The sequence below is a fragment of the Delphinus delphis genome, chromosome 2 (assembly GCF_949987515.2).
Source record: "Delphinus delphis chromosome 2, mDelDel1.2, whole genome shotgun sequence".
NCBI lineage: Eukaryota > Metazoa > Chordata > Mammalia > Artiodactyla > Delphinidae > Delphinus > Delphinus delphis.
The window spans coordinates 92,122,927-92,148,900 of record NC_082684.1 but is presented as its reverse complement, the minus strand read 5'-3'; the positions used below and the strand labels follow the sequence as shown (position 1 = coordinate 92,148,900).

Sequence of the window (25,974 nt, the reverse complement as noted above, 5' to 3'; positions counted from 1 at the left end):
TTCCATATGATGGGGAGATTAATTTATAGTCCCTGAACACAAGCTCTGTTTTTTACACAGAAGCAGCAGCAGCGGATGTGCCAATTCGTTTGTGATGTTCCGTCAGCTGCCCCCTCCACAATTTATTTCTTTAATTTGCTAGTGATAACTAGCCCTTACCAGTAACTGTTTTTCAAAGAAAGTGTCTAATAAAATTTTTAATATCTTCTAGTAATGTCAGCTTCATGGACTCTTGGTCTGGATGTTTACTGGAGATAGTTCTTTAATAGGATTTCAAAGACAGGGATTACCATACCATCACCGCTTTCTAGTAGCAATGACAGGGAAAAGGGATGGCTAGAGGAGGGGGTATTCTAAAGCCCCTCTCTTCACCAGTAGCTCATCCCCCGTTTTGTGGGGGGAGGTTTAGAGAGTTACCCTTTCTCAGTCATCTGTAGTGTACCATGCAAAGACAAGGCTGTAAACCTCATCTTCCCGTCAGGTTGCTGCCCTAAGCATCTTCTGTATTGAATTCTAGAGCGAACACTGAACATGGGTCACATTATTAGTCACGATCAGTCTGCCTTTATTAAAATGTGGGCCCCAAATACCTGCCTCCAGGCCAAAATTTATAAGTGTTTTGAGATACTTAGTTGTCAAATATGAATGTTTCTTCTCTTTGATGCATATGAAATATGAAGTATGCCATTTCAGAGCTGAAGAGAGCTTGTAAACCTACTTTTACTCAATTACCAGTTCATGTTCTGGAAGTATTTTGAACTTATCTAATCTTCTCTTACTGAAAATTTATTGTAATTTTTTTGTATGTCCTCTTGCAGCCTGCCACATATTGGAATGCAGCAATGGAATGGCCCAAGACGTCATAAGTACCATAGGGCAGGCTTTTGAACTCCGGTTTAAACAGTATTTGAAAAATCCTTCTTTGAATACTTCTTCTGAAAGGTCAGCCAAGAGTTCTATAATTATTTGACTTATCATATTTTGTTTCGTTTTAAAATTAATATGGCATTTTAAATTGACTAATGAACTTAGTAATTTTTTTTTACAAATAGGTACAGTTTCAGTACAAACTAACAGTGACATTTCTATTTTTCTTCCATTCATATTTGTTCAGGTATTTCCTTTTGCTTTATAATAGAACTAGAGGAAACACGAAAAGTGAGAAGGGGTCGACCCTGTTTCTCTGATGGTATACAGAGCTATGAATTAATTAGGTAATGTCATACAATGAGCATGAACAAATTCCTTAGGTTTGTTTCAACCCCAGATCCCTGGCAGATCAGTTAAAAAAATTAAGAAAGAAGAGCAAAATAATAAGAATCAAGTGTCTGTGGCAGGAATTCCTATTAGTTTGTTCATTTGCAGTGCAAATAGATCAGCTCCAGCCGGACTGTGGCAGGGGTAGAACATGACATGACCCAGGGATCTGGTTGTTCTGTCTAGTCCACAATGAAAGCTGAACCCTTTTCAGGCCTGTCAGACTCCACCATGTGTGGAATGCAGTGAGGCCCCTGACTTACAGAATTCACGCCCAAGAAATAAACTATTTGGACACTTTTAAATGCATTTCTGGAACCCCCCTAATTTGTCATTTTGTGTATCAACAGACACCGGGTTTGGAGATCTCCCTGTATGAGGTGGTCTAGGGTAGCAAAGGGGAGGGGCTACCAGCAGGCCTTGTTGTTGAATTTTTCCTAGGGTAGCACTTACCTCTTAGTGCTGTTATCTTGTTGACATGTAATGAAACCAACAAAACTGTGTGGGTTGTCAGTGGAATCAGCTCAATTCAAATGGACTTGATTCATTCTTTCTCGTAAGAAACTTTTACTAATTCCAATTTGGAAGAAAAATCTGTTTTTTTTTTTTTTTCCCTGTTTCAATTTTAAAAACAATGCATGTTTACACAAATCTCCCCACTTGCCACATATGGTTCTAATATTTCTTTATGAATCTCATATACTCCAGATTTGTGCAGACAAGTTAGCTGGCCATAGCCTTCTAGTTTTTTCATCTTGGTTTAGTAAACTGGGCCAGGCCCACTGCCCAATATTTAAATTTCCTTTGAGCAAAACATTTCCAAAATGGTACAATGAAAGAGTGCTGGAAAAATCCAGGAAAACTTTGTGTTTTTATCCGATTGACAAAAACAACTGACATTCAGGGAGTTCATATATATATGTGTATGCATATATTTTATCACTGAGAGGAGACACAAAAGCATCACCCTTGGCACTTTTGTTGGCTTACCCCACTTTAATTGTCTACAGAAACCTAACAATTCAGCCATCTGGTTGCTTCCATCCAGATGTTTTCAGGATGATTTGCATGGTTCTGATCACTCTACATCCCCTACAGCATTTGAATTCCCACCCAGCCTCTTGGGGATTCTTTTTTCCCTTACAGTGAGGAGGTGCACGTTGATGACCATACTGAGGAGAGAGAAGATCATGAGTATTACAATGAAATCCCGGGCAAGCAGCCACCTGCAGGTGGTGTTTCAGATGTACGGATCAAAGTTCAAACCACAGAACAAATGGCTTACTGCCCCATACGGTGTGAAAAGTTGTGCTATTTGGTAAGTAACATTTTAATGCTATTAGAACTAACAATGCATTTCTGTCCTTACCACTGAGAGCTTAATTTGAGGATTACCAAATGCTAGTTTAGAGAAGGTATCATCTTCCTCAGTACAGAGCCAGAGAGTGAATCATTGTCGGAACCTGTACTCAATAATTTTTACTCCCAATCCCCCAACCTCATCCTCAGCAAGTGACCTCACATCTTACTTCATTGGGAAGACAAGGACGGTCCAACATGTTATTTTCAACTTCACCCTTCCGCATCTCCAAGTCTTCCTGTGTTCTCCTTGGTTCTCTTCCTTAGCTACTGTCTCCATGGCTAATCTTCTCCCTGAGCTCCTGATCCCATCCCCTCCTACCAACTCTGTGCCCTTGTTCTGTCCATCAACCTCTGTCTCAGTCTTTATTCTCTGTCTGTCTACTTGTTCTTTCGCTTCTGTCTGCAAATAAACTCGGACTCCTCCAACTCATCTAATAATGTCCTACCTCTCTCTCACCTTCCTTTCACCCACAAACTTCTAGAAAACACTGCCTGTATTTCTGCATTCACATCCACACTACACTTCCAAAATCTGAACTCTGCTTGACAACTTGATAGAAATTTCTTTTACAGTGGTCACCAACTTTTTTTTTGGTCACCAACAGTTTAATTGTTAAATCTATTTCCTTCTTCAATATTCTGAATCTGTCTATAGCCTGTGATATCTGTTGGCTGCCTCTTTTTTTTTTAGACCTCTTCTGTTAGCTTCTAAACATTTTTGTCATGTCATTCTCATTCTGCATCTCTAGTTGCTGCTTTTCTTTCTTTTTTCATGTTTTCTAACATTTTATTGAGTATATTCAAACTTACAAAAAAGTTGAAAGAATTACACATGAACACTCATATACTCACCACCTAGATTCTACAATTATAATTCTACTCTATTTGCCCTGTCATCCTATGTTGTTAGCTATCACCCATCAATCCATCTGATTTTTGATGTGTTTCAAAGTAAGTGGCATCTTTCCTTTTTTTTTTTTTTTTTTTTTTTTTTTTGTGGTACGCGGGCCTCTCACTGCTGTGTCCACTCCCGTTGCGGAGCACAGGCTCTGGACGCGCAGGCTTAGCGGCCATGGCTCACAGGCCCAGCCGCTTTGTGACATGTGGGATCTTCCCAGACCGGGGCACGATCCCGTGTCCCCTGCATCGGCAGGCGGATTCTCAACCACTGCGCCACCAGGGAAGCCCACATCTTTCCTTTTTATATCTTGTTTTCTTGCATGCCCTCCCCTGCAAACCCAAGCCTTACCACCATGGAATCCCTGTCCAGTGCTCTGCCCTTGGCCCTGGTTTCTCCTCTGACATGCCACCTGTGCACACACACTCCACCAGCTTCTCTGTCTTCAGCCATTACCTACCTCTCCAGCTGTGATGCCACAAGCATTTCATTGCTTGTTTATACCAAGATTAGACTCAGCATTTTACCTTGACTCCAAGCTAGATCCCTCTCCTGACGTACTCATGTTTATTAATGGCACTCCTGTTCTTTCACTGATCTACAGTCTTTTGTTTTCTCACACTTATCAACTCAGTCTTCAAGACTTAGGATCCTACCATGAAAGTATCTTAAATCTACCCAACCTTTTTCATTCCTGTTGCATCTTTCTAAGTTCTGGTCCTCACTTGCCCAGATGATTCTGAAAGCCCCTTCCTTGTCTCCAGTTTCATTCCTTTAAACCCTCTTGCATGGTATTGCTGGATTAATCTTTCTAAAGCAAAGACATTGCCCTTCTCAAAGGCATCAGTAGATCCCATACCCTTACTGAAGAGAGCTGTGTGTATATGGGATAATCGAAGCCTTTGATAGCATGAGATTTTTCAGGGATGAAAAGTGGGTCTGGCACAAACCTTAGTAGAGTGGGGCTCCAATCTGCCAGTTCACGGTTAGATAGAGGTTTGCTAAATGGCCAGTGTTTATATAAGTGTCCTGGAAATCACACTTTCTGGCTGAGCTTGGATTGAATCCTGGAATGTGACCTCCCAAGCCGAGGTCTATAACCCTCAGGATATAGACCTTACATTTATGACCTCCCCCACCCTAATCAGACCCACCTCTGCAGTTCCAAAACAGTGCACTGGGAAAGGAGGCTATACTCCCTGTCCAAAATCTCAGTTTCTTTTTCTCACCTGTCAGACACTTCCTGTGTCAGAAAATGGAGTTGTAGGCTAAATTCTGCTGGGAGCATTATTAGTGTTTTGTGTGTTTTTTGAAAGTTTATGAACGTTTACTATGTTTGTAAATGTTTCACAATTTGTTGTTTATACAGCCGGGAAACTCCAAGTGCAGCAGTGTGTATGAGAACTGTCTAGAACAAAGCAGGGCAATAGGTAGGTACAATTGCCCTTCTCCATCTGCCACTCTCCTTATTTCTTCTACGTTATGGTCGTGTGTGGCCCTTGCTCTTAAATAGTTCATGGGAAAGTCAGGTGTATATAACCAAACATGTAATGCTTCAGTTGCAGGCTTCCCACATTCTGAGAAGCGCAGAATGCCACATGTGTGTCAGTTGAAAAGCTATGGTTCTCCCCTGCTCCTGTGTACTCTTCCACACTACAATTCTGCTTTATGGAATCTTTCACTGCTTTTTTTTTTTTTTTTTTTTTTTTTTTTTGCGGTACGCGGGCCTCTCACTGTCATGGCCTCTCCTGTTGCGGAGCACAGGCTCCGGACGCGCAGGTTCAGCAGCCATGGCTCACGGACCCAGCCGCTTCGCGGCACGTGGGATCTTCCCGGACCAGGGCACGAACCCGTGTCCCCTGCATCGGCAGGCGGATTCTCAACCACTGCGCCACCAGGGAAGTCCCTCACTGCTTGGATATCATGAAAGCTCTCTTACTGGAAAGGTGATTTCTCTACTCAAAACTCAAGGCAGTTCCATTTCAAAGAATATCAGACAATAAGCTAATATGAAAATTGATGCTTGTCAACTCCATTAGGATTAAGAGAAAACCTTTATTTCTGCTTGGCAAAGGGAACAAAAAGAAATCTGAAATGTGAGAGTCCCAATTAGAGGTTCATACACCCCATACTTGCCGGGGTATTAAATATCTTATTACTGCATGTGATAATTGACATCAGGCACAACTTTTCCACAACACAAATGTAGGGCATAGACTATCAAGTTGGAAATATATTTTCATAAAAGAATTCTACTGCTAGTTAGTCGTTTTATTCTTATAAATTGTTGAAAGTATTTCTTTGGGAAGGACAGTTTTGCAGCTTTAGAGGGGGAGATAACTGGACATTGTAAATAGTGCAGTGGAGGATAGAGTTGGAGAACCACACTTCGGAACTCAAATTAAATTAGCAGACGCTTGCCAACTAGAAGGTAGTTTCTCACTTCCAAGGATATCTTCATATTTCTTATGGAATTTTGCCAGTGTAACCCATGAATTTTATTTTTTCTTATACAGTGGGGGTACATGAGGGTCTTGGTACGGCTGTGATTACCACTTTCCTCCACCCTGCAAAGATAATCAGAGTAGTGAGCAGAGGCAGTATTTTAAATTCTTTAAAAACATGGTTCTTTTTGAAGGAAATTAAAATTCGATGCCACTCTTTAAAGGTATTTAAAATTCCAAATGAATTCTTAATAATATGACTAAAACAAATTAGTGTCAAGTGTAAATGTCTTTTTAAAACTGTGTCCTCTAGGAGCTGCAGTTCCTTCCTTCGTTCCTCTTTTCCTTTACCCTAGAGATTTCTAACCTAGGATTTAATAGTCAGGAACATCCCACATGTGCTTTGTAGTCTTGTATCCATTTTCTGCCTGTGCTGAAGCTCACTTTGAACTGTCTCCACATCCTGTTTTTTCTCATTCTATGTTCTTCATTTATCCAACAATGACTCAGTGATCATCAGGTCGTCCTGTGGGGTGGGGCCCTGAGCTGGGTGCTAGGGATGGAGACACAATTGGCATTCATGTCTTTTGCAGTTTAGCCAGAGGGCATACCTTAAACCAGTGCTTACAAATGTGATGAGCGTTTCAAAGCCCAGGATGTTATGGGAACAAATAACAGGGAAACCTAACTTAATCTGGGAGGCTAGAGAGGGTCTCCCGAAAGAAGTAACAACCAAACTAAGACCTGAAGGATGAGTGGGAATTATCCAGGCACAGAGAGGGAAGTGGGAGGGGAAGGGAGAGAAAGAGTATAAATGAGTACTGGTATTCCTAAGTGTGCCAGGACCAGTTCCCAGATCACTGCATTGAGAGGGTACATGGAGGGGAAGAGAGAGTTTTGGATCTAGGAGAGAGTCCTGTGGAACTCCAAAATGTTTCGCCCTGCCCCAATACCTCTTTTCCCACAGCTCATCCCTCCTCCCCATTAAGCAGTCGTCATGGCACGCCCCGCCGGCCTCAGCCACCTAGCTTCTGAAGGGAACTCACTGAACAGGAATCCTCGACATTTCTAGAATGATGTTGAATGTTCGAAATCACGACACTACCATCAGAGAAAAGGGGCAAGGTCTCCTTTCTTTTTTTTTCCTCAGAAGCTTTCACCTTGATTTTTATTTTACATTTTTAAAGTGTCCTTCCCCTCAAAGCAACACTATTTCAACTTTATTCAAGATTTTTCTTTTTGTAAGTATAACCTTGTCATAGAATCCAATTTGTTCTTTCTGTTTATCTTGGTTTTATTTCTCCTTTAAACTAATGAACAACATGACCCCTTATTCTTTCATGCTTTACACATGCCCTAAGCCACTATCAGATCCAAACTCAAGAACAGACTTTTGTAATAAACACTTATTTGGAGCCTAGAATCTATTTTTCCGTAGAATTAATTTTAGCCACGTTGGCTATCTCCTAGACAAGTGACCATATTCTACTATTTGGTTTCCTATACTGGAGCTTAAGTGTATATGTTGTAATGACAAATACAACAATAGGATATTCTATTGTAAGCATCTGTTCTTTAGTTATACTCTAATTGTGGAAGAGTCTGGGACCAATACTGAGCTTCAGCACACTGTCTTCCTTTTTGGTGGCAATAAGGTAACAATTCATGGCTGGGAACCTTTCAGAATCTCGGGGAGGTGAGAGATGGTGTTTATAGTTTGGAAAAAACCCTCCAGCTGGATATCCTCTTCCCCTGAAAATCACTGAGCTACAGCATTGTTTTCTTAGAAAAGCAGGTTCTAACTTCCAGTGGGAACCAGAGTGCTAGGAAGCCATTTCCCCAGACCTCAGCCACTCAGCACATAGAGGGATCGAAGGACTCAACCCCTGCTCCAGGGGCTGTGACAAGTATAAGTCCCTCCTGCTGTGGCAGGAAAGACTTTCCTAACTCAGTGTCTTTTAATCCACAGACACCCAGAAGTCAGGGGTTCCTGTCTTGGGGCCTGCCTATGACTACTTGGGTATGTGTTTAAAAGTGATCTGAGGGCTTCCCTGGTGGCCCAGTGGTTAAGAATCCACCTCCCAATGCAGGGGAGATGGGCTTGATCCCTGGTTGGGGAACTAAGATCCCACATGCCATGGGGCAACTAAGCCTGCGTGCTGCAACTACTGAGCCCATGTGCCACAACTACTGAGCCCGCACACCACAACTAGAGAAAAGCCTGCGTGCCGCAACTAGAGAAGCCCACATGCTGCAACTAGAGAAGCCCACGTGCCACAAGATCCTGCATGCTGCAACAAAGGTCCTGCATGCCACAACTAAGACCCGATGAAGCCAAATAAATAAATAAATAAATAAGATCAGAAATTTATGACCAGTCACCAAATTAATAGCAGTTGCCAAAATAGCAAATAGACAGTTTTTATGGCTTTTGCCAGAGATTCACACATAAGCATTTGAGAGACACCTATACAAACATTTTCAACAAGTTTTGGCTTTTTAACTCAGACATTTATTTATTCAAATATTGACTTAAAATTTGAATTCTGGTGTATAATAAGTACTGCAGTAGGCTTCCTGTTGAAGGAGTTAATTATATTTATTGCCAGATGTGTAAAAGATCTCTGTCCTTAATAATAAATTCCCTTGTGGAAAAAAATAATTAGCAAAATAGCATACTGTTTCCCCAACCTTCAAGTCAAAATGAAAATGTTGATATTTTTAATCAAAAAGATGTTAAATTCCCACAGACCCTAAGGGCTAGCACTTAAAAACTTTGGTACCTCCAGTGTATACACTGTGTATGTATTTATTTTCTGCCACAAATCTTCTCTTAGGCAGGTTGGATAGTTTCTCAGAGCAACACTTTGCACAAAGAACTTTTGGAATGCATGATGGCTGGCATGTGTAGTTAAGCTCTGAATAACCACACACTTTATCCTAGAAAGATTTTAAATTTCAGCATGGGGTGAGTTTGTTTGTTTGTTTTTTTAAATTTAAGACAACTTTGCTGACTTAGATATAATGGTGCATTTGAGAAAAAGGAATGGTAGTTTTTAAGAGAGACTGTATAGACATTGATGCTTTTGTGTAACCCTGTGGGATGGTGAACTTGATGTAGTCAGCTCATGCCAGTGCTCTGTGAGGGGCAGATGAGTCAGCGCCCTGCGCTAAGGGTTGACTTCGGGTCTTGAGAGCGTGGTGGGGTCACATTTGCTAAGAAAGGAAAACTGGTAGACATTCAGTCATCTGTTCATTCAGCTGACATTTTTCTTTTGAGCATCTGCTTCATACCAGGCATTGAAGATGAAGAAGATACTCAGAAAAATGGGTTCTAGTCTCTCCTCAGGACTCAAGGAATTTTCGGTCTCAAGGGGAAGACAGGGAAGTAAACAGAGGCCTACAGTTTGTTATGGAGTGGCACCTTACCCAGCCTGGGGTGGGGGGCGGGGGAGGAGGGAGGACTCCGTGGAAAGCTTCCTGAAGGAGGGGGATTCAGAGCAGAATCTTAAAGGACAAATAGGAGTTAGGTCAAGAAATGGATGGGAAGGATATTACAGCAAGAGATAAGTGTCATGTGCAGAGGCCCAACAGACACACAACTGAACAGTGAGAAGAACGCCTGCTGCAAGGCAGACACTATGCTCAGTGAGGGGCTTACCCACATTCTTTCACTTAATCCTCACAATGTATTTTAAGCTCGGCATCCCCATTTTACAGGTATGAAAACTGACAGAGAGGTTAAGTAACTTGCCCCTGGCCACACAAATAGTAAGAGATACCACAGGGATCTGTGGAACCCAGGTCCATGTTAATTTAGAAGCAGACTTCTTACAAATACTGTTCATCATATTCCACTTTCAGTAATTTTTTTTTTTTTTTTTTTTGCGGTACGCGGGCCTCTCACTGTTGTGGCCTCTCCCGTTGCGGAGCACAGGCTCCAGATGCGCAGGCTCAGCGGCCATGGCTCACGGGCGCAGCCGCTCTGCGGCATGTGGGATCTTCCCGGACCGGGGCACGAACCCGTGTCCCCTGCATCGGCAGGCAGACTCTCAACCACTGCGCCACCAGGGAAGACCTCAGTAACTTTTTATGAGCAGGCACTCCTAAATAAATATTAATTCAATCATGCATCAGTTCTCTACACTGTGCTAATATATTGTGCATGTATTATAAAACACACACAGAAATAGAAAATTTCAGTTAAAGTTAATGATAGACATTTTTAAAAATTGTCTTGCTAGTTATAGTGGCTGAATACTATCATTAGGTAATATCTCAAGGTCTGGTATACATTTAGGGCATTATTGATAAAGAAAACAGACATAAATCCACATTTCAATCTTGATAATTTTAACTGTTAGGAGGCCGACATTCTGATCTAATTACATTAGGCTTGTTCGTAAGCTCAGAGTGTAGCTAAGGAGGAGCTTGTACTCAGTAAAAGAATGATCTTCAATCCTTGAGTTTTTTGCAGTGATCCTTTAGCCACTTGTCCATTTGTGAAAGTAAGTTTAGTTTAAACTGGATAACATATTTCATAAATCCACTTAACCAAGTAAATGGAAACTGTCGTATGTTGCCAAAAGCAACAAGGAAACGAGGGGCCCTATTGCCCCTTCCTCTGTCAAATCCCACTCTTCCCTCAGAATATTCCATGTACAGATTATGACATGGGACAGGGTGACAGGCAGGATCGAACAGAGAGGAGCAAAGGAGGAGCAGATGGTAGGACCGTAGTCTTGACTGGGCGCCCCCTATCTGGTGTATTCTTAGGTTTCCATACTTGTGTTATAAGAATCACAACACTCTTCACCATGATGTGAAATCCAGTGGGAAGTTGGTCCTTTGAAGGGGTTTAGTTGACTGGAAAGAGTGATGTTTTCCGGTAAGACAATGAAATAACAATGTCACTGCTTCAGGTGCAGCCTCACGGGGATCTTGTATATGTATGGCCAAAACTATAAAGGTACTTGTGTAAACAGAAAGACAAAAACATTCTGTCCTGGCATTCTCAGGACAGGACCAGTTGAATGGTACAAAGTACTTCATGCCATCAGGTAGTGAAATATGGGTCTGTAATCCATTCAGGCAGTAACTATTTGTTGATGTGATAATGTGTTCCAGGCATATGCTAGAGGCAGGGGCTGCAGCTGTCAGCAAGACAGGATCTGTGTCTTCGTAGAACATGCAGTCTAGATGCAATACAGATATTAAGAAACATCATAACATAATAGAATTAAGTACTCTTGTGGTATGGGCTTCAGAGGGAAGCAGAGAGACATAGTCTAGTCTGAGAAAGTCAGGGAAGGCTCTCTTGAGAAAGATGTTTAAACTGACCTCACTGAAGGATGAGGGTGCTGGAGAAGGGGAGGGAAGGGGGCATGTCAATCAGAAAAGATGGCCTTACAGTGGGGATTCTAGTGCAAGAAGGCCGATGTGAGCAGGGGCAGAGACTGGGGAGGATAGGGTTGCAGTGGAAGCTGGGTGCCTGGGAGCAGGGCCTGGGGCTTGTTGAAGAGTTTGAGTTGTATCCCAAGAGCAGTGGGAAGCAGTGAATGTTTTTAAACCTCTGAGAAGTAGGATCAGATTTTCAGTTGTAAAAAGATCATTTTGGCCACATGTATGGAATAGAATGGAGAGGAGAAGGCAGAGTAAGGGGACAGAGGACGTAACCTGAGGGGTGAGTTCTTTCCATTAGATGACAGAATGAACATCAGCAGCTGGTGCAGGGCTGTGCTTGGTGAAACGAAACTTTGGCAATAAAGGGAAGACAGACTTCCCACTCTTAATAATTTAAAATTAAGTAACGAGTTTTTTGAAAAGCGGTTTCAGTAACTAGTAGATATTCAAGTTCCACATGGCACGTGTGGTTTTCTTGGTTCCTGGGTTGCAGCTCTGAGCGGTGTCGTGTACGGGTTTGTGCTCTTTGCTGGCCGGTCAGCGTCCTTCCTCCGCTTGCTGTTCCTCTTTCACATCTTCCTGGTTTGTCTGCTGTCTGCTGTTGAAGCAAAGGGTCAGCTGAGGGACGGGCAGGGAGGGGCAGGGAGGCCAAAAGAGGGTGCTTTCCCTCAAAGACTGGTGCATATTTTGTTTTAACAGGTCAAATCTCAAAGTCAGTATTCAATCCTTGCATGGGATGGGCATGGCTTTTCCCTTCCTGTCAATTCTGGACTCAAACGTGATTTTATTTCTTGTTTCCAAAGCAAAAACACCGTACATTGATCTTTACTCACTACAGGTAATGCACACGAGAGAGGGGTACAGTCCCGAAGAGACACGTCATTGATGAAGCCCGCGTGCCGAGTGGATCTCTTCGACGACCCCTGCTACATCAATACGCAGACTCTTCAAAGCACGCTGGGCTCTGCCGGAAATCAAAGTCCAGCTCACCCACTGGGGACCCCATGGTACCGTGAAAGTAAGTGGCTTCTCATTGCCTGTATCAGTTTCCTGTGCTGCTGTAACAAGTTACCACAAACTGGGTGTCTTAAAACAAGAGAAATGCATTCTCTCACAGTTATGGAGGCCAGAAGTCCTAAATCAAGAGGGCAGCAGGGTTGACTCCTTTTGGAGGCTCTGGAGGAGTACTGGTTTCATGTTGCTCTCCTAGCTTCTGGTGGCTGCCAGCAATTCTTGGTGTTCCTTAGCTTGTAGACATGTCACTCCAATCTCTGCCCTCGTCTTCACATGGCCTTACCCCTGTGTCTCAAATCTCCCTCTTCTTTCTCTTATAGGACAACAGCTTTCTCTTATAGGTAGGCCCAAAATCCAGGAAGATCTCATCTCGTGATCCTTAACTTAATTACATGTGCAAAGACCCTTTTTCCAAATTACGTCACATATGCAGGTACCAGGGATCAGGACTTGAGCATGTCTTTTGGGGGCCACTGTTCAACTCTCTATACTGTCTCTCATTTTAAAGAATGCTATTTCCTTGGCCTCATTTTTCAGAGGGTTAAAAGTATTCTTTCTTACCTCAATCCCTCACCACAGTTAGTAAAAGTTAGAACTTTGTGGCGATGTTACGGATTTCAAGGTTTTGGAACTTTGATTTTGAATAATCTTTTCAAACACTTTAAATTAACTCCAACTTTTGCTTTCTGCTGTGTGCTTTTGCTGAAGGAAGGGCTGTCAAAGCCAGGAGATAATTTTGAATTTGTTTGTTTGCATGGGGAACAATGGCCACTGTTCCAACTCTGTTTAGTGATGGTGTTAATTTTATTCATTTCAAAACCCCTTAGTAAGTCATCTATATAGCACTAAAATAAGGTGACTTCTTTCTTCAACTAGGTACTGTGAGTAAAATACAGTAAGACAAACATCATTTTCCTGCCAGATTGCTTCCAGGGGTAAGTCCATAAACAGGAACATAAATAAATAAAAGTAAAACAAGCCAAAAGCCTACAATCAACTAAAAAATAAATTAAAAAATGCTTTTCATAAAGTACTGAAGCTTGTTGGGTTCAGAGATTGGTGTCAAATTTGGCTCACTCCAAAGATAGAGAATCAGTCGCTGAGAAAGTCCTTTCACTAGCCCAGGAGGTCACTGTAGACTGCCTAGGGTGACTTTCCAGCTAGTGTGGCTGCAGTGACAGTAAAGTTTGGAAGGAGATTTTGCTGAGGCTGAGCTTCAATTGACCACCTTAACTCTCTAGACTGAGGCAAAGGTTTTCATTACCAGCCAGGTGGCAAGTAGGCCATCTTCTTGCAAGCTTTCCAAGATCACTCTTGGCGACCAAACAACCCAGTTGGGTTCTCCAGAAGCAGACTTGGAGTTGGAGCTGGGCATGCAGGGTCTTTATTGGGATCAGTACCAGGAAGGGAGGGGAAGAAAGCAGGCTTGGGCAGAGGGAGAGGTGGAGCAACCATGCAGGCCTGACAAAGCCTCAGCCAACCCTACAGAGAGCATGTGGGGGCCCGTCAGAGTTGCCCCACATTGGGCCCAAGGGCAGGGCCTTTTAGCCCCACTTATCTCAGTCTTTGGATGTGGGCCATGAAGGAGGGCAAGCCATTGGGCAAGCAGCTCTCTGCAGCTGAGGCAGACCCTGAAGGTGTGGTCAGCTGGAGACCAGCCCCAGTAAAGCACCTGGGGTGCTTGGTCCTTCCTTGAAGTGGGATCTGGGTAGTGCATCTCCATGTCCACCACAGAGAGCATCTTGTGCCATGGATGATGGGATATGCAATGAATTCAGATTTCTGCAGTGAATTTAACTGTTTAATGTAGAGTAGCCTGTGTGGATAAGGTAATATATGTTAGAGGGACAGTGTTTTGAAAAAAAGTTTCTGGACCCCAGGGGTTTTTTTTGTTTGTTTGTTTTTTAGGATAAATAATTGTATTTATTCGGGCTTCCCTGGTGGTGCAGTGGTTGAGAGTCCACCTGCCAATGCAGGGGACACGGGTTCGTGCCCTGATCCGGGAAGATCGCACATGCCATGGAGCAGCTGGGCCCGTGAGCCATGGCCGCTGAGCCTGCGTGTCCAGAGCCTGTGCTCTGCAACGGGAGAGGCCACAACAGTGAGAGGCCCGTGTACAGCAAAAAAAAAAAAAAATTGTATTTATTCAAATATAGTTTTATTTTTATTGAGGTATAGTTGATTTACAGTGTTGTGTTGGTTTCAGGTGTACAGCAAAATGAATAAGTTATACATATACATATATCCACTCTTTTTAGATTCTTTTACCATATAGGCCATTGCAGAGAATTGAGTAGAGTTCCCTGTGCTGTACAGTAGGTCCTTATTAGTTATCTATTTTATATATAGTAGTGTGTATATGTCAGTCCCAGTCTCCCAGTTTAGTCCCTTCCACCCCGCCTGCTTTGGACCTCAGGTTTTGGAAATAACTTTATAAGAGCATACACTCAATAGCTTCCATTTCATGGACTTTTCAAAGCAACAATTTTTTTTTTTTAAGATGTTGGGTGTAGGAGTTTATTTATTTTTTATTTATTTTTGCTGTGTTGGGTCTTCGTTTCTGTGCGAGGGCTTTCTCTAGTTGGGGCAAGCGGGGTCCACTCTTCATCACGGTGCGCGGGCCTCTCACCGTCACGGCCTCTCTTGTTGTGAGCACAGGTTCCAGACGCGCAGGCTCAGTAGTTGTGGCTCACGGGCCTAGTCACTCCGTGGCATGTGGGATCCTCCCAGACCAGGGCTCGAACCTGTGTCCCCTGCATTAGCAGGCAGAGTCTCAACCACTGCGCCACCAGGGAAGCCCCAAAGCAACAATATTTTATTAGAAAATAAATTTAGTGGGTGGCCCAAATTATGTAATCTGGGATATTCCTTGATTTACAACTCCAGTTCCTTTATAAGCAAATCTTCAATGTTAAAAATCGTTATGGAACTTCCCTGGTGGCGCAGTGGTTGAGAATCTGCCTGCCAGTGCAGGGCACATGGGTTTGTGCCCTGGTCTGGGAAGATCCCACGTGCTGCGGAGCAACTAAGCTCATTTACCACAACTGTTGAGCCTGCGAGCCACAACTACTGAAGCTGCACTCCTACAGCCCATGCTCCACAGCAAGAGAAGCCACCGCACTGAGAAGGCTGTGCACCGCAACGAAGAGTGGCCCCCGGTCGCCGCAACTAGAGAAAGCCCACGTGCAGCAATGAAGACCCAATGCAGCCAAAAATAAATAAATTAAATAAATAAATTTTTAAAAATCATTATAACTCAAGCAAAGAAACTTTGCCTCTTGTCATAGACAATTCAATAATATGAAAGGCAAAATTAATCCATAATAACATTCCTGTCATTAGTTGAAAGTAAATAAGGCTTGTTCTGTCTAAATCTATAATGTCAAAATGCGTTTTCATTGATTCTAGCCTCTTTCTTTTTTCATCGTTTTTCCCTCTCCTTGCCTTGGTGGCAATATGTTTAATACTTTAGGCCTCTGGTTCTCTCTCACTCTTTATTTCCATTTGGGATTTAATGTACCATAGCCCTCCTGGACTTCTTGCTACCCCTTTGAGGTTAATTTCAGTGTATCACTGCTCCCTCCAAAAAAAGTTAACTCCAGCTTCAAAAGTATAAATAATGTTGATTTAAGAAAATCTAGTAAGATGGAGTAGGGATAACTTTATATATAACGTTCTGCAGAATGTCTTAAATACACCTCTTAACGTTTCCCCCCTAATGTTTCCTCCTGTTTCTTTCCTTCCTCCTGCAAAAATCCTCTTTATCTTCTTTAAGCATACTTAGCCTCCCTTACCCAGATTAGTTACTAATTAGTTCAGTAAAACAAAACAAAAACAAATCCAGAGACATGAACCTAATATATCTCAAGTATGCCTTCAGGGCTCCTCACTTCATCCTGTCACACTGCGAACATAGGAAAAGCTCTAACACAATCTTTAGTCTGATCAAACATGGCAGAAGGAAACCATTAGTACTGAAACTAATTTTTGTATTGATTTATTATTAGTTTCAGTCTTAGCTTCCATAACAAAGAACCCCCCCTAAATCCCATAATGTAAAAAGGACTGAAGTTTATTTATTTTAGCTAATAGCCCAAAGATGGGTGGTATAGGACTGGTGGGACAGCTTTGCCATTGTGACACTTGGCTTCCATCTCTGGTCTAAGAGCTTCAATGTGGTCTAAGGTCTTCTCTCTTTAGTCTAAAAGCTTGAGCTCTCACCATCCCATCTGTATTCAGCCAGTGGGAAGTAAGAAAGGCACGTGGAGTGCACACATGTTTCTTGAAAGGACATGACCCAGAAGTGGCAGACATCATTTGTTCTTACCTGCCATTGGCAGAACTTAGACATGGGGCCATACCTAGCTTCACGTTACTCTAGCTGGGTGGCCATGTGCCCAGCTAAAAATAATTAGGAATTCCATAATGTAATGAAAGGGAGAATAGATATTGGCACACAATTAACTGTCCCTGCCCCTGCATACCTTTCTGCCACTCAAATATGCATGAGCTCTTCTTTTCACTTAGAACATATGCCTTCTCCCAAAGGGAGACCTTGCAAATACCCCGAACAGTTACAGCATCCAGCCTAAAGTCTGTGACATCTGGGTGATATGAAGTCCTCTCAATCAAGATTGGATGGGAATCCTTACTATTTGCCAAGTTGTCTGCCCTCTTCCACACCCAAAATTAGTGGTGGAAGAGGAATAAGATAGCCTCAATAAAAACCCACATTCACAAAAGGGAAGCAGGCAAAACACACAGTGGTCATTGGTCCATAGTGATTACCAAATCCTGCCAGGCAGTAATTGTGAAGACTCCCTGAGCCGGAAGTGGAGAAAGTGATTTGCTTGGCCTGTGGTTCAGTGTTATGGGAGGAATCTCCTCGTCCATTGTTATCTGGGTTGTTCCTGCTGTTATCCTTCGTGTGTCCATCTAAAGTAGATGTTGGAGAAAGTGCCTTTCTTGGGGCTTCACCACTTGTACAGCTTATTTCCTGTTGATGTGGGTTTGAGAGATTGGAGTTTGCTTTAGAGGCCAAAAAGCCATAGACAAGAAGGGATTGTCATTTCTTTGGCAATGTATCTTCCTTAAAAACTTAGTAGGATTTCACTCTGTCCATTTAGAGTCAGTTCTACATGAAATTTCCCATAATATTCCTTCACTGTCCTTTTATTGCATGAAGAATGCTTTCTCTCTTCCTCTTATTTGTAGTTTCTGTGTTGTTTTTTCCTTGATCACTGATCTTTGAGATTTATTAATTTAACTGTTGTTTCCAAAGGACCCAGGTTTTGTTTTAATTTTTTTCTATTTTTTTTGTTTTCTGTTTCATTGACTTCTATTTTTTATCTTTATTATGTCTTCCTTCTACTCTCTTTGGATTAAATCTCCTCCTCTTTATCTAGCTTGTACTACATTTTCTTTTATTGCCTTTATAGTTTTATTTCCAAATAAAATATTTATTTCACTTGAACTTTATATTTTCTATGAGGTAGGGGGTCTAACTTAATTTTATCTATGAAAGTGATCTAATTTTCCAAACAACATGGACTAAATAATGTTCTCTTTCTCTAGTGCCACTCTCCATTTTACTAGATTCCTTCTACATGTGTGAATCTGTTTCTGGGCCTTTATTCTGCTTTTTATATTGGCCCACTTGCTTGTTGTATACCAGTATATTAATTACTATATATGAATTACTGTGGCTTTTTAATATATCTTAATAGACATGTAATTTTTCCTTTGTATTACAGATTAATTTTTTTTCTTAGTACCACCTCGATCTTTCACTTAGGTTTAACATTTTATGTTAACATCTTATTTTACCAACTTTTTAGACACTTTGTAGAGGTGAATGTATTTTTCCCCTCAGTAACACGATAAATTTCTATTTTATAGTTTTCACACACCCAGTAATCCATACTGATAAATAATATACAGTTGATTCTCATAATTTGTGGGTTCCATATTTGAGAATTTGCTTACTTGCTAAGATTTGTTTGTAATCCCAGAATCAGTACTCGTGGCACGTTTGTGGTCATTTGTGGATATGTGCAAAGCAACAAAAATTTTGTGTCACCCAATGTGCACATTCCCAGCTGACGTCAAACAAGGCGACACTCTGCTTTCTTGTTTCAGCTCATACTGTAAACAAGTGAACTTTTGTGGTCTACTTAGTGCTGCATTTTCCACATTTTTGTGCTACCTCTTGATGACCTTGCTGTTTAAAATGACCCCCAAGTGTAGTGCTGAAGTGCTGTCTAGTGTTCCTAAGTGCAAGAAGGCTGTGATGTGCCTTACAGAGAAAATATGTGTCTTAGATAAGCTGAGTTCAGGCATGAGTTACAGTGCTGTTGGCCATGAGTTTAGTGTTATTAAATCAACAATATATACTAAATAAGGTGTCTAAACCCAAACACACATAAAACAAGTTTATGTAATGATTTATTGATTGATGAAAATATTGTGACCTGAAGCTTGGTAGAACCTAACCCTGCATTTGTCCTAGGGGCAGTGGTTCCGTTTTCACTAAATCAGTGTTCTGGCAATTTTATAAAATATAACTACTTGCATAAAGAGACTGCTTATGGTCCTCCAGAATCAGAGATGGAGTCTTATAACACGTGGGGAGAAAAGGGTAGGCTTTTCTTCCCACAACAGAAAACTGAGGATTATCCCCCAACCCTGACACTTTTCTCACAAAAGTATATCCCTCTTCTGATTTTCCCTTTAGTTAGGTGGCTATCTTGACTCTTGTATACACTTTTAATTCTATAAACAGTGTTTTTAATTAAAAAGTAATACAAATACTCATAGAAGAAATCAAAATAATAAATAATGCTATTTTAAAATATGTACCTTCCCAAGGCTTAACACCATATACAGTTCCCTAAGATATTAGGAGTTCCTTCTGACTACTTCCAAAATGTTAATGCATGGTTAAGTATTTAGCTATCTACTTAAGTACCTCTGTCTGTCTACAGATAGATCTAATGATCAATCTATCTATCTAATCATTCTTCTTTAAAACGAAATGGAGTATCCCCTTCTGTACTTGTTCTTTTTCACTCCTCTATTTTAGAGATTTGTCCAAAGTAGCACATAATATTTTGTAGTTTTCTTTTTTTCCAGTTTTATTGAGATAAAATTTGACATATAGCATTGTATTGGTTTAAGGTATGCAACATACTGATTTGATATATATACATATATATTGCAAAACGATTACCACGCTAAGTTTAGTTAACATCCATCACCTCACATAGTTAGTTTTTTTTTCTTTGTGATGAGAACTTTTAAGATCTACCCTCAGCAACTTTCAAATATGCAATGCAGAATTGTTAACTATAGTTGCCATGTTGTACATTACATCCCCAGAACTTATTTATCTTATAACTAGAAGATTGCACCTTTTTAGCATTTCCCCCATCCCTCACTCTCTGTCTCTGGCAATCACCCATCTGTTTTCTGTTTCTATGAGTTCTGTTTTTTTGGATTCCACATATAAGTGAGATCATACAGTGTCTTTCTCTGTCTGACTTACTTTATTTAGCATAATTCCTTCAAGGTCTATCCTTGTTGCAGTTGGCAGGACTTCCTTCTTTTTTATGGCTTAATCATATTCCACTGTGTATTTATATCATCTATTCATCTGCCAGTAGATACTTAGGTTGTTTCCATGTCTTGGCTGTCAGAAATGATGCTTCAGTGCACATGGGGGTGTGGATATCTTTTCGAGATAGTGATTTCATTCCCTTCAGATATATACCCAGAAGTGGAATTGCTAGATCATATGGCAGTTTTTTAAAAGAATGTTTGAAGAACCTTCATTCTGTTTTCCATATGGCTGCACCAATTTACATTCTCACCAATAGTGCACAAGCGTTCTCTTTTCTCACCAACACTTAACCTCTTGTCTTTTTGATGATAGCCATTCCAACAGGTGTGAGGTGATATTTCATGTGGTTTGATTTACATTTTCTTGATGACTAGTGATATTGAGCATCTTTTCATATACCTGTTGGCCATTTGTGTGTCTTCTTTGAAAAGATGTCTATTCAGTTCCTCTGCCCATTTTTTAATTGGATTTTTTTTTTTTTTGCTATTGAGTTGTATGTGTTCTTTATATATTTTGGATATTAACCCCTTATCAGATAAATGATTTGCAAATATTTTTTCCCATTCTGTAGGTTGCCTTTTCCTTTTGTTGATGGTTTCCTTGGCTGTGCAAACTTTTGGTTTGATGTAGTCCCAACTTGCTTGTTTTTGCTTTCTTTGCCTTTGCTTTTGGTGTCAAATCCAAAAAAACATCGCCAAGACTGATGTCAAGGAGCTTACCCCTTGTTCTCTTCTAGGAGTGTTAGGATTTCAGGTCTTATGTTCAAGTCTTTAGTCCATTTTGAGTTGATTTTTGTGTATGGTGCAAGATAGGCATCCAGTTTCATTCTTTTACATGTGGCTGTCCAGTTTTCCCAGCACCATTTATTGAAGAGACTATCCTGTCCCCATTGTCTGTTCTTGGCTCCTTTGTTGTAAATTAATTGACCCTATATGTATGGATTTATTTCTTGGTTCTCTGTTTTGTTCTGTTGATCTATGTGTCTGTTTTTATGCCAATACCATACTGCTTTGATTACTATAGCTTTGTAATATAGTTTGAAATCAGGACACATCATGCCTTCAGCTTTATCCATCTTTCTCAGGATTGCTTTGGCTAGTTGAGATTTTTTTGTGGTTCCATACAAGTTTTAGGATTGTTTATTCTTTTTCTGTGAAAAATGCCATTGAAAAAAATTTTTTTTTTTTTGTGGTATGCGGGCCTCTCACTGTTGTGGCCTCTCCCGTTGTGAAGCACAGGCTCCGGACACGCAGGCTCAGCGGCCATGGCTCACGGGCCCAGCCACTCCGTGGCATGTGGGATCTTCCCGGACCGGGGCACGAACCCGTGTCCCCTGCATCGGCAGGTGGACTCTCAACCACTGCGCCACCAGGGAAGCCCCCATTGAAATTTTGATAGGGATTGTATTGAATCTATAGATTGCTTTGGGTAGTATGGACATTTAAAAAATGTTAATTATTCTAATCCATGAACACAAAATTTCTTTCCATTTGTTTGTACCTTCTTCAGTTTCTTTCATCAATGTCTTATAGTTTTCAGTGTATAGATCTTTCACTTCCTTGGTTAAGTTTATTCTTAAGTATCTTTTTCTTTTTGAAGTTATCATAAATGGGATTGTTTTCCTAATTTCTCTGATAGTTTATTAGTGTATAGAAATGCAAGTAATTTTTGTGTATTAATTTTGTATCCTGCAACTTTACTGACTTTGTTTATTCTAACAGTTTCTCTTTTTTTGGTGGAGTTTTAAGGTTTTCTATATATAATGTCACCTGCAAATAGGACAGTTTTACTTCTTCCTTTCTGATATGGATGTCTTTTATTTATTTTTCTTGCCTAATTGCTCTGGCTAGGACTTCCAATACTATGTTGAATAAAAGTGGTGAGAATGGGCATCCTTGTCTTGTTCCTGATCTTTTATACCTGGAATAAATGCCACTTGATGCTTTTAATGTATTGTTGAATTTGGTTTGTTAATATTTTGTTGAGGATTCTTGCATCTATGTTCACATGTGATACTGGCCTGTAATTTTCTGTTCTTGTGGTATCCTTGTTTGGTTTTGGTAGTAGTGTAACACTGGGCTTGTAAAATGTGTTTGGAAATGTTCCCTCCTATTTTTTGGATGGGATTGAGAAGAATTGATATTAATTACTCTTTAAATGTTTGGTAGAATTCCCTAATGAAGCCATCTGGTTGTGGACCTTTTTTTTTGTTGGTAGGTTTTTGATTAGTTGTTCAATCTTCTTACTAGTAATTCTTCTGTTCAGATTTTCTATTTCTTCATGATTGTCTTAGTGGGTTGTATGTTTTTAGGGATCTAAATCTATCCGTTTTTTCTAAGTTATCCAATTTGTTGGCATAAAATTGTTCAGAGTAGTCTCTTATGATCCTTTGTATTTGTGTGGTATCATTTGTAATGTCTCCTTTTTCTTTTCTGATTTTATTTATTTGAGTCCTCTCTCTTTGATCTTGGTCAGTCTAGCTAAAGGTTCGCTTATTTTGTTTATCGTTTAAAAAACCAGCTTAGTTTCTTTTCTATTGTATTTTTACTCTCTATTTCATTTATTCCTGTTCTGATCTTTGTATTTTTCTTTCCTTCTATTAAATTTGGGCTTAGTTTGTTTTTCATTTTATAGTTCCTTGAGGTGTAAAGTTAGGTTGTTTATTTGCAATCTTTCATTTTTCTTATGGATGGAGGCGTTAATTGCTAAAAACTTGACTCTTAGAACTGTCTTTGCTGCATCCCATAAGTTTTGGTACATAGTTTTCATTTGTCTCAAAATATTTTAATTTTCAATTAAATTACTTGCCTCAAGTTATATTCTGACTTCTCCTTTGATTTCTTCTTTGATCCGTTGGTTGTTCAGTGGCATGTTTTTTAATCTCCATGTATTTGTGAATTTTCCAATTTTCTTCTTGTAATTGATTTCTAGTTTCATATCACTTTGGTTGGAAAAGATGCTTGATATGATTTCCATATCCTTAAATTTATTAAGACTTGTTTTGTGGCCTAACATGTGATCTGTCCTGGGGAGTGTCCCATGTGTGCTTGAGAAGAATGTGTATTCTTTTGCTTGGAATGTTCTGTAAATGTCTGTTAAGTCAATCTGATCTAATGTGTAATTTAAGTCCAGTGTTCCTTATGATTTTCTGTGTGAATGATCTATCTATTTTTGAAAGTGGGGTATTAAAGTCCCATACTCTAATTGTATTGCTGTTGATTTCTCCCTTCAGGTCTGTTAATATTTGCTTTATATATTTAGGTGCTCCTATGTTGGTTGCATATTTTTTTTTATTTTCAATTGTTTTATAGTATTCTATTGTATGAGTGAATCATAATTTGTATAACCAATCCTTTATTGATGGACATCTAATTTTTCCCTGTCCTTTGCTAGTATAATGATCAATACTGTCAAAAAAATCCATTTACATGTGCTTTAAAAAAAATTGAATGCATCAATATGCTGTCTTCACAGTTCACATTGGTTTCTTTAGATGTCTTGTTCTTTCTTTCTCATTGGAATTACTTGCAATTGTTTAATCCAGATTTTAGATGTTAGATTTTTTTCTCTTCCTTAAACCGTATTCCCCCATTTCAAAAGTTTTACTCACCAGATACATATGGGTGTGGATATTCATATATATCTTGTTTTCCTGAATTTCTGGTTGTGACACTGTGTCTTTAGTTGCTAATGGGAACTCCAAGATGACATGATTATTTTCTTCCATGATTCCTGTCACTTTTTTCTTTTTTGATCTCAGTTCAATCCAGAGTGATTTAAGCAACCTTCCTTGTTGCTTCCTTAACTGTCAGTACTTCTGAGAAAATATAATTATATCAAGTTAATAATTCATTAAATAGTATATGGAAATTATATATAATTAACTGTATTTAAATTACGATTATATTTTTCAAAGTCAACTTTATGTATGAAAAGGAGTCCATACTAGACAATGCACCACAATGTTAAAGAGTGGTTGTATTTGGTGATAGGATGAAAAGTGATTAATTTTCTTTGTTTTTCTGTGTTTACCAGATTTTTTTTAAAAAATGTATAACTTTTAAACTTAAAGCAAAAGTTTAAAAAATATGTTAGATATTCTGCTTTTAGAAAAATTATATTTTCAGCAAATGTTTGGATGATTGAAAATCTCCCAGCTTTTAGAAAAGTTATATTTTCAGCAAATGTTTGGATGATTGAAATTGTGCTAATTTGGGAAACTATGTTAGGAAAATAATGTCCATATCCTCAGGCTGGCCCATGATCTATTGCCTCTTTTCAAGATGATATAATGTCTGTTTTTCTTTTGTTTTGTTCTTGTCCAAGAGTGCTCCACAATCTCAGAATAAACCAAAAACCATCATGCACTAAGATGTGTGCACCTACATACACATGCATGCATCTCCCTCACACTCACACACTTTCTCTCTCACGTACACAAACACACACACAACTACTCATCAGAAGTTCTCTATTATGCCTGAAAGCAGGCAGCACTAAGGCCAACTACAAATATTATTCATCAAATCTGGACACATTTCTTCAGGCTTTTTCTGGTAACCATAGGTAGAACCTGATTGTAGAGGAGAATATGTTTAGCCACTAGATACAGACTGAAGATATTTTGAAAAAGTTATATTCATGAATGCTGCATCGAAATTGTGATATGCAGAGAGAAGTTCTTAAATAGTGCCCAAACTATAACATATTAATAGGAGACTGGATTATGTCTACAGGGCACTTGTTTTGTGTAAGTTATAAAACTTAAAGTCAAGAGGATTTCTCATTTGTGAGACCCCTGTGTAAGGACATGGAAACATTCCTTTGCATTTATAAAGAGAAAGCTGGTTTCTATGCAAAAGATCCTTTGAATTTAAAAAGACAAAGTCTGATTTCTATGGTTATTTTCCTAGTAAATTTGCCATATTAAACATACAACTTTTGGGAATTCCTTGCTGGTCCAGTGGTTAGGACTCCATGCTTCCACTGCAGGGGGCACAGGTTCAGTCCCTCACTGGGGAACTAAGATCACGCATGCTGTGCAGCACAGCCAAAAAAAATACATAAATAAGCAAACATCCAACTTTTATCTGGATTCAGACCTGAGAATTTTGTGTTATTCCTTCTAGAGATGCTGTATATCATCCTGATAGCTTTGCTGTCTATTTAGGGACCTTTGTGGGTTATACAGAAGTAGAGTGGCTAGACCAGTTTTGAAAATTAAAAGATTTTCTCATCCAAGCCAAATTTTAGAGTGTGGTGATTAAGAACCTGGGCTCTGATGATAGATCTCATTTCAAATTGCAGATCTACAACGTATTAGCAGTGTGACTTTGGGTAAGTCATTTAACCTTTTAAAAGATCCATTTCCTTCCCATTTAATTTTGAGAGCCAAACAGGATAATACATGTAAAGCATTGAGCAGTGCCTATCGTACTCAATAAATGTGAGCTACATAATAATTGTTATTACTGTGAGTACCAATAATACTATAAAGGGCTACCTGGATGTACCTTCTCATCCCCAGTGCTCTCAACTCTGGATAACATTCTGTAGAGCCATGGGAACTTGCCTCAGGCCATGCCTCCCTGATGATTACCTTCTTCTACTTGATCAATTCTGCTTTGTCCAGGCAGGGGAATTACACAAACAGCAAAGTGGTCATTTACTAGGAATGCTGTAAGCTTCAGCACGGCTTTAAAGTTGACGGACAGAAGCATCTCTGAAGCACATTAGTAATTTGGTTTAAAAGAAAAAGCTCAATATTAAAAAGTGGGCATAGCCCAAAGTTACTGTAGGCATTTTCAAAGCATTTGAGAATGTTTTAGAAGTTATCTATAGTCCAGGTACAGCACAAACCTCTTTCTCTTTAACATACAGCCCATGGGACATAAAGAGACTCTCTCTGCACTTATGAAAGCAGTTCTTATGGGTCAGTTCCATTTCTCATTTGAAAGGAAAACTGCACCTGGGCAAGG

At 39.9% G+C, this 25,974-nt stretch overlaps 1 protein-coding gene across 2 annotated transcripts in view; it reads left to right on the top strand.

Annotated features, from left to right (window-relative positions):
* SHC4 (SHC adaptor protein 4) overlaps window positions 1-25,974 on the top strand; it is a 131,501-nt gene that overhangs the window by 93,882 nt on the left and 11,645 nt on the right. The window contains exons 7-11 of one of the 2 annotated variants that reach the window (XM_060005192.1): window positions 819-942; window positions 2,404-2,575; window positions 4,887-4,947; window positions 12,203-12,382; window positions 25,304-25,333. In XM_060005192.1, coding sequence (XP_059861175.1) covers window positions 819-942; window positions 2,404-2,575; window positions 4,887-4,947; window positions 12,203-12,382; window positions 25,304-25,333 — 567 coding nt within the window. The remainder of the gene's footprint in view (window positions 1-818; window positions 943-2,403; window positions 2,576-4,886; window positions 4,948-12,202; window positions 12,383-25,303; window positions 25,334-25,974) is intronic. The other variant, XM_060005193.1, reaches the window with a different exon arrangement.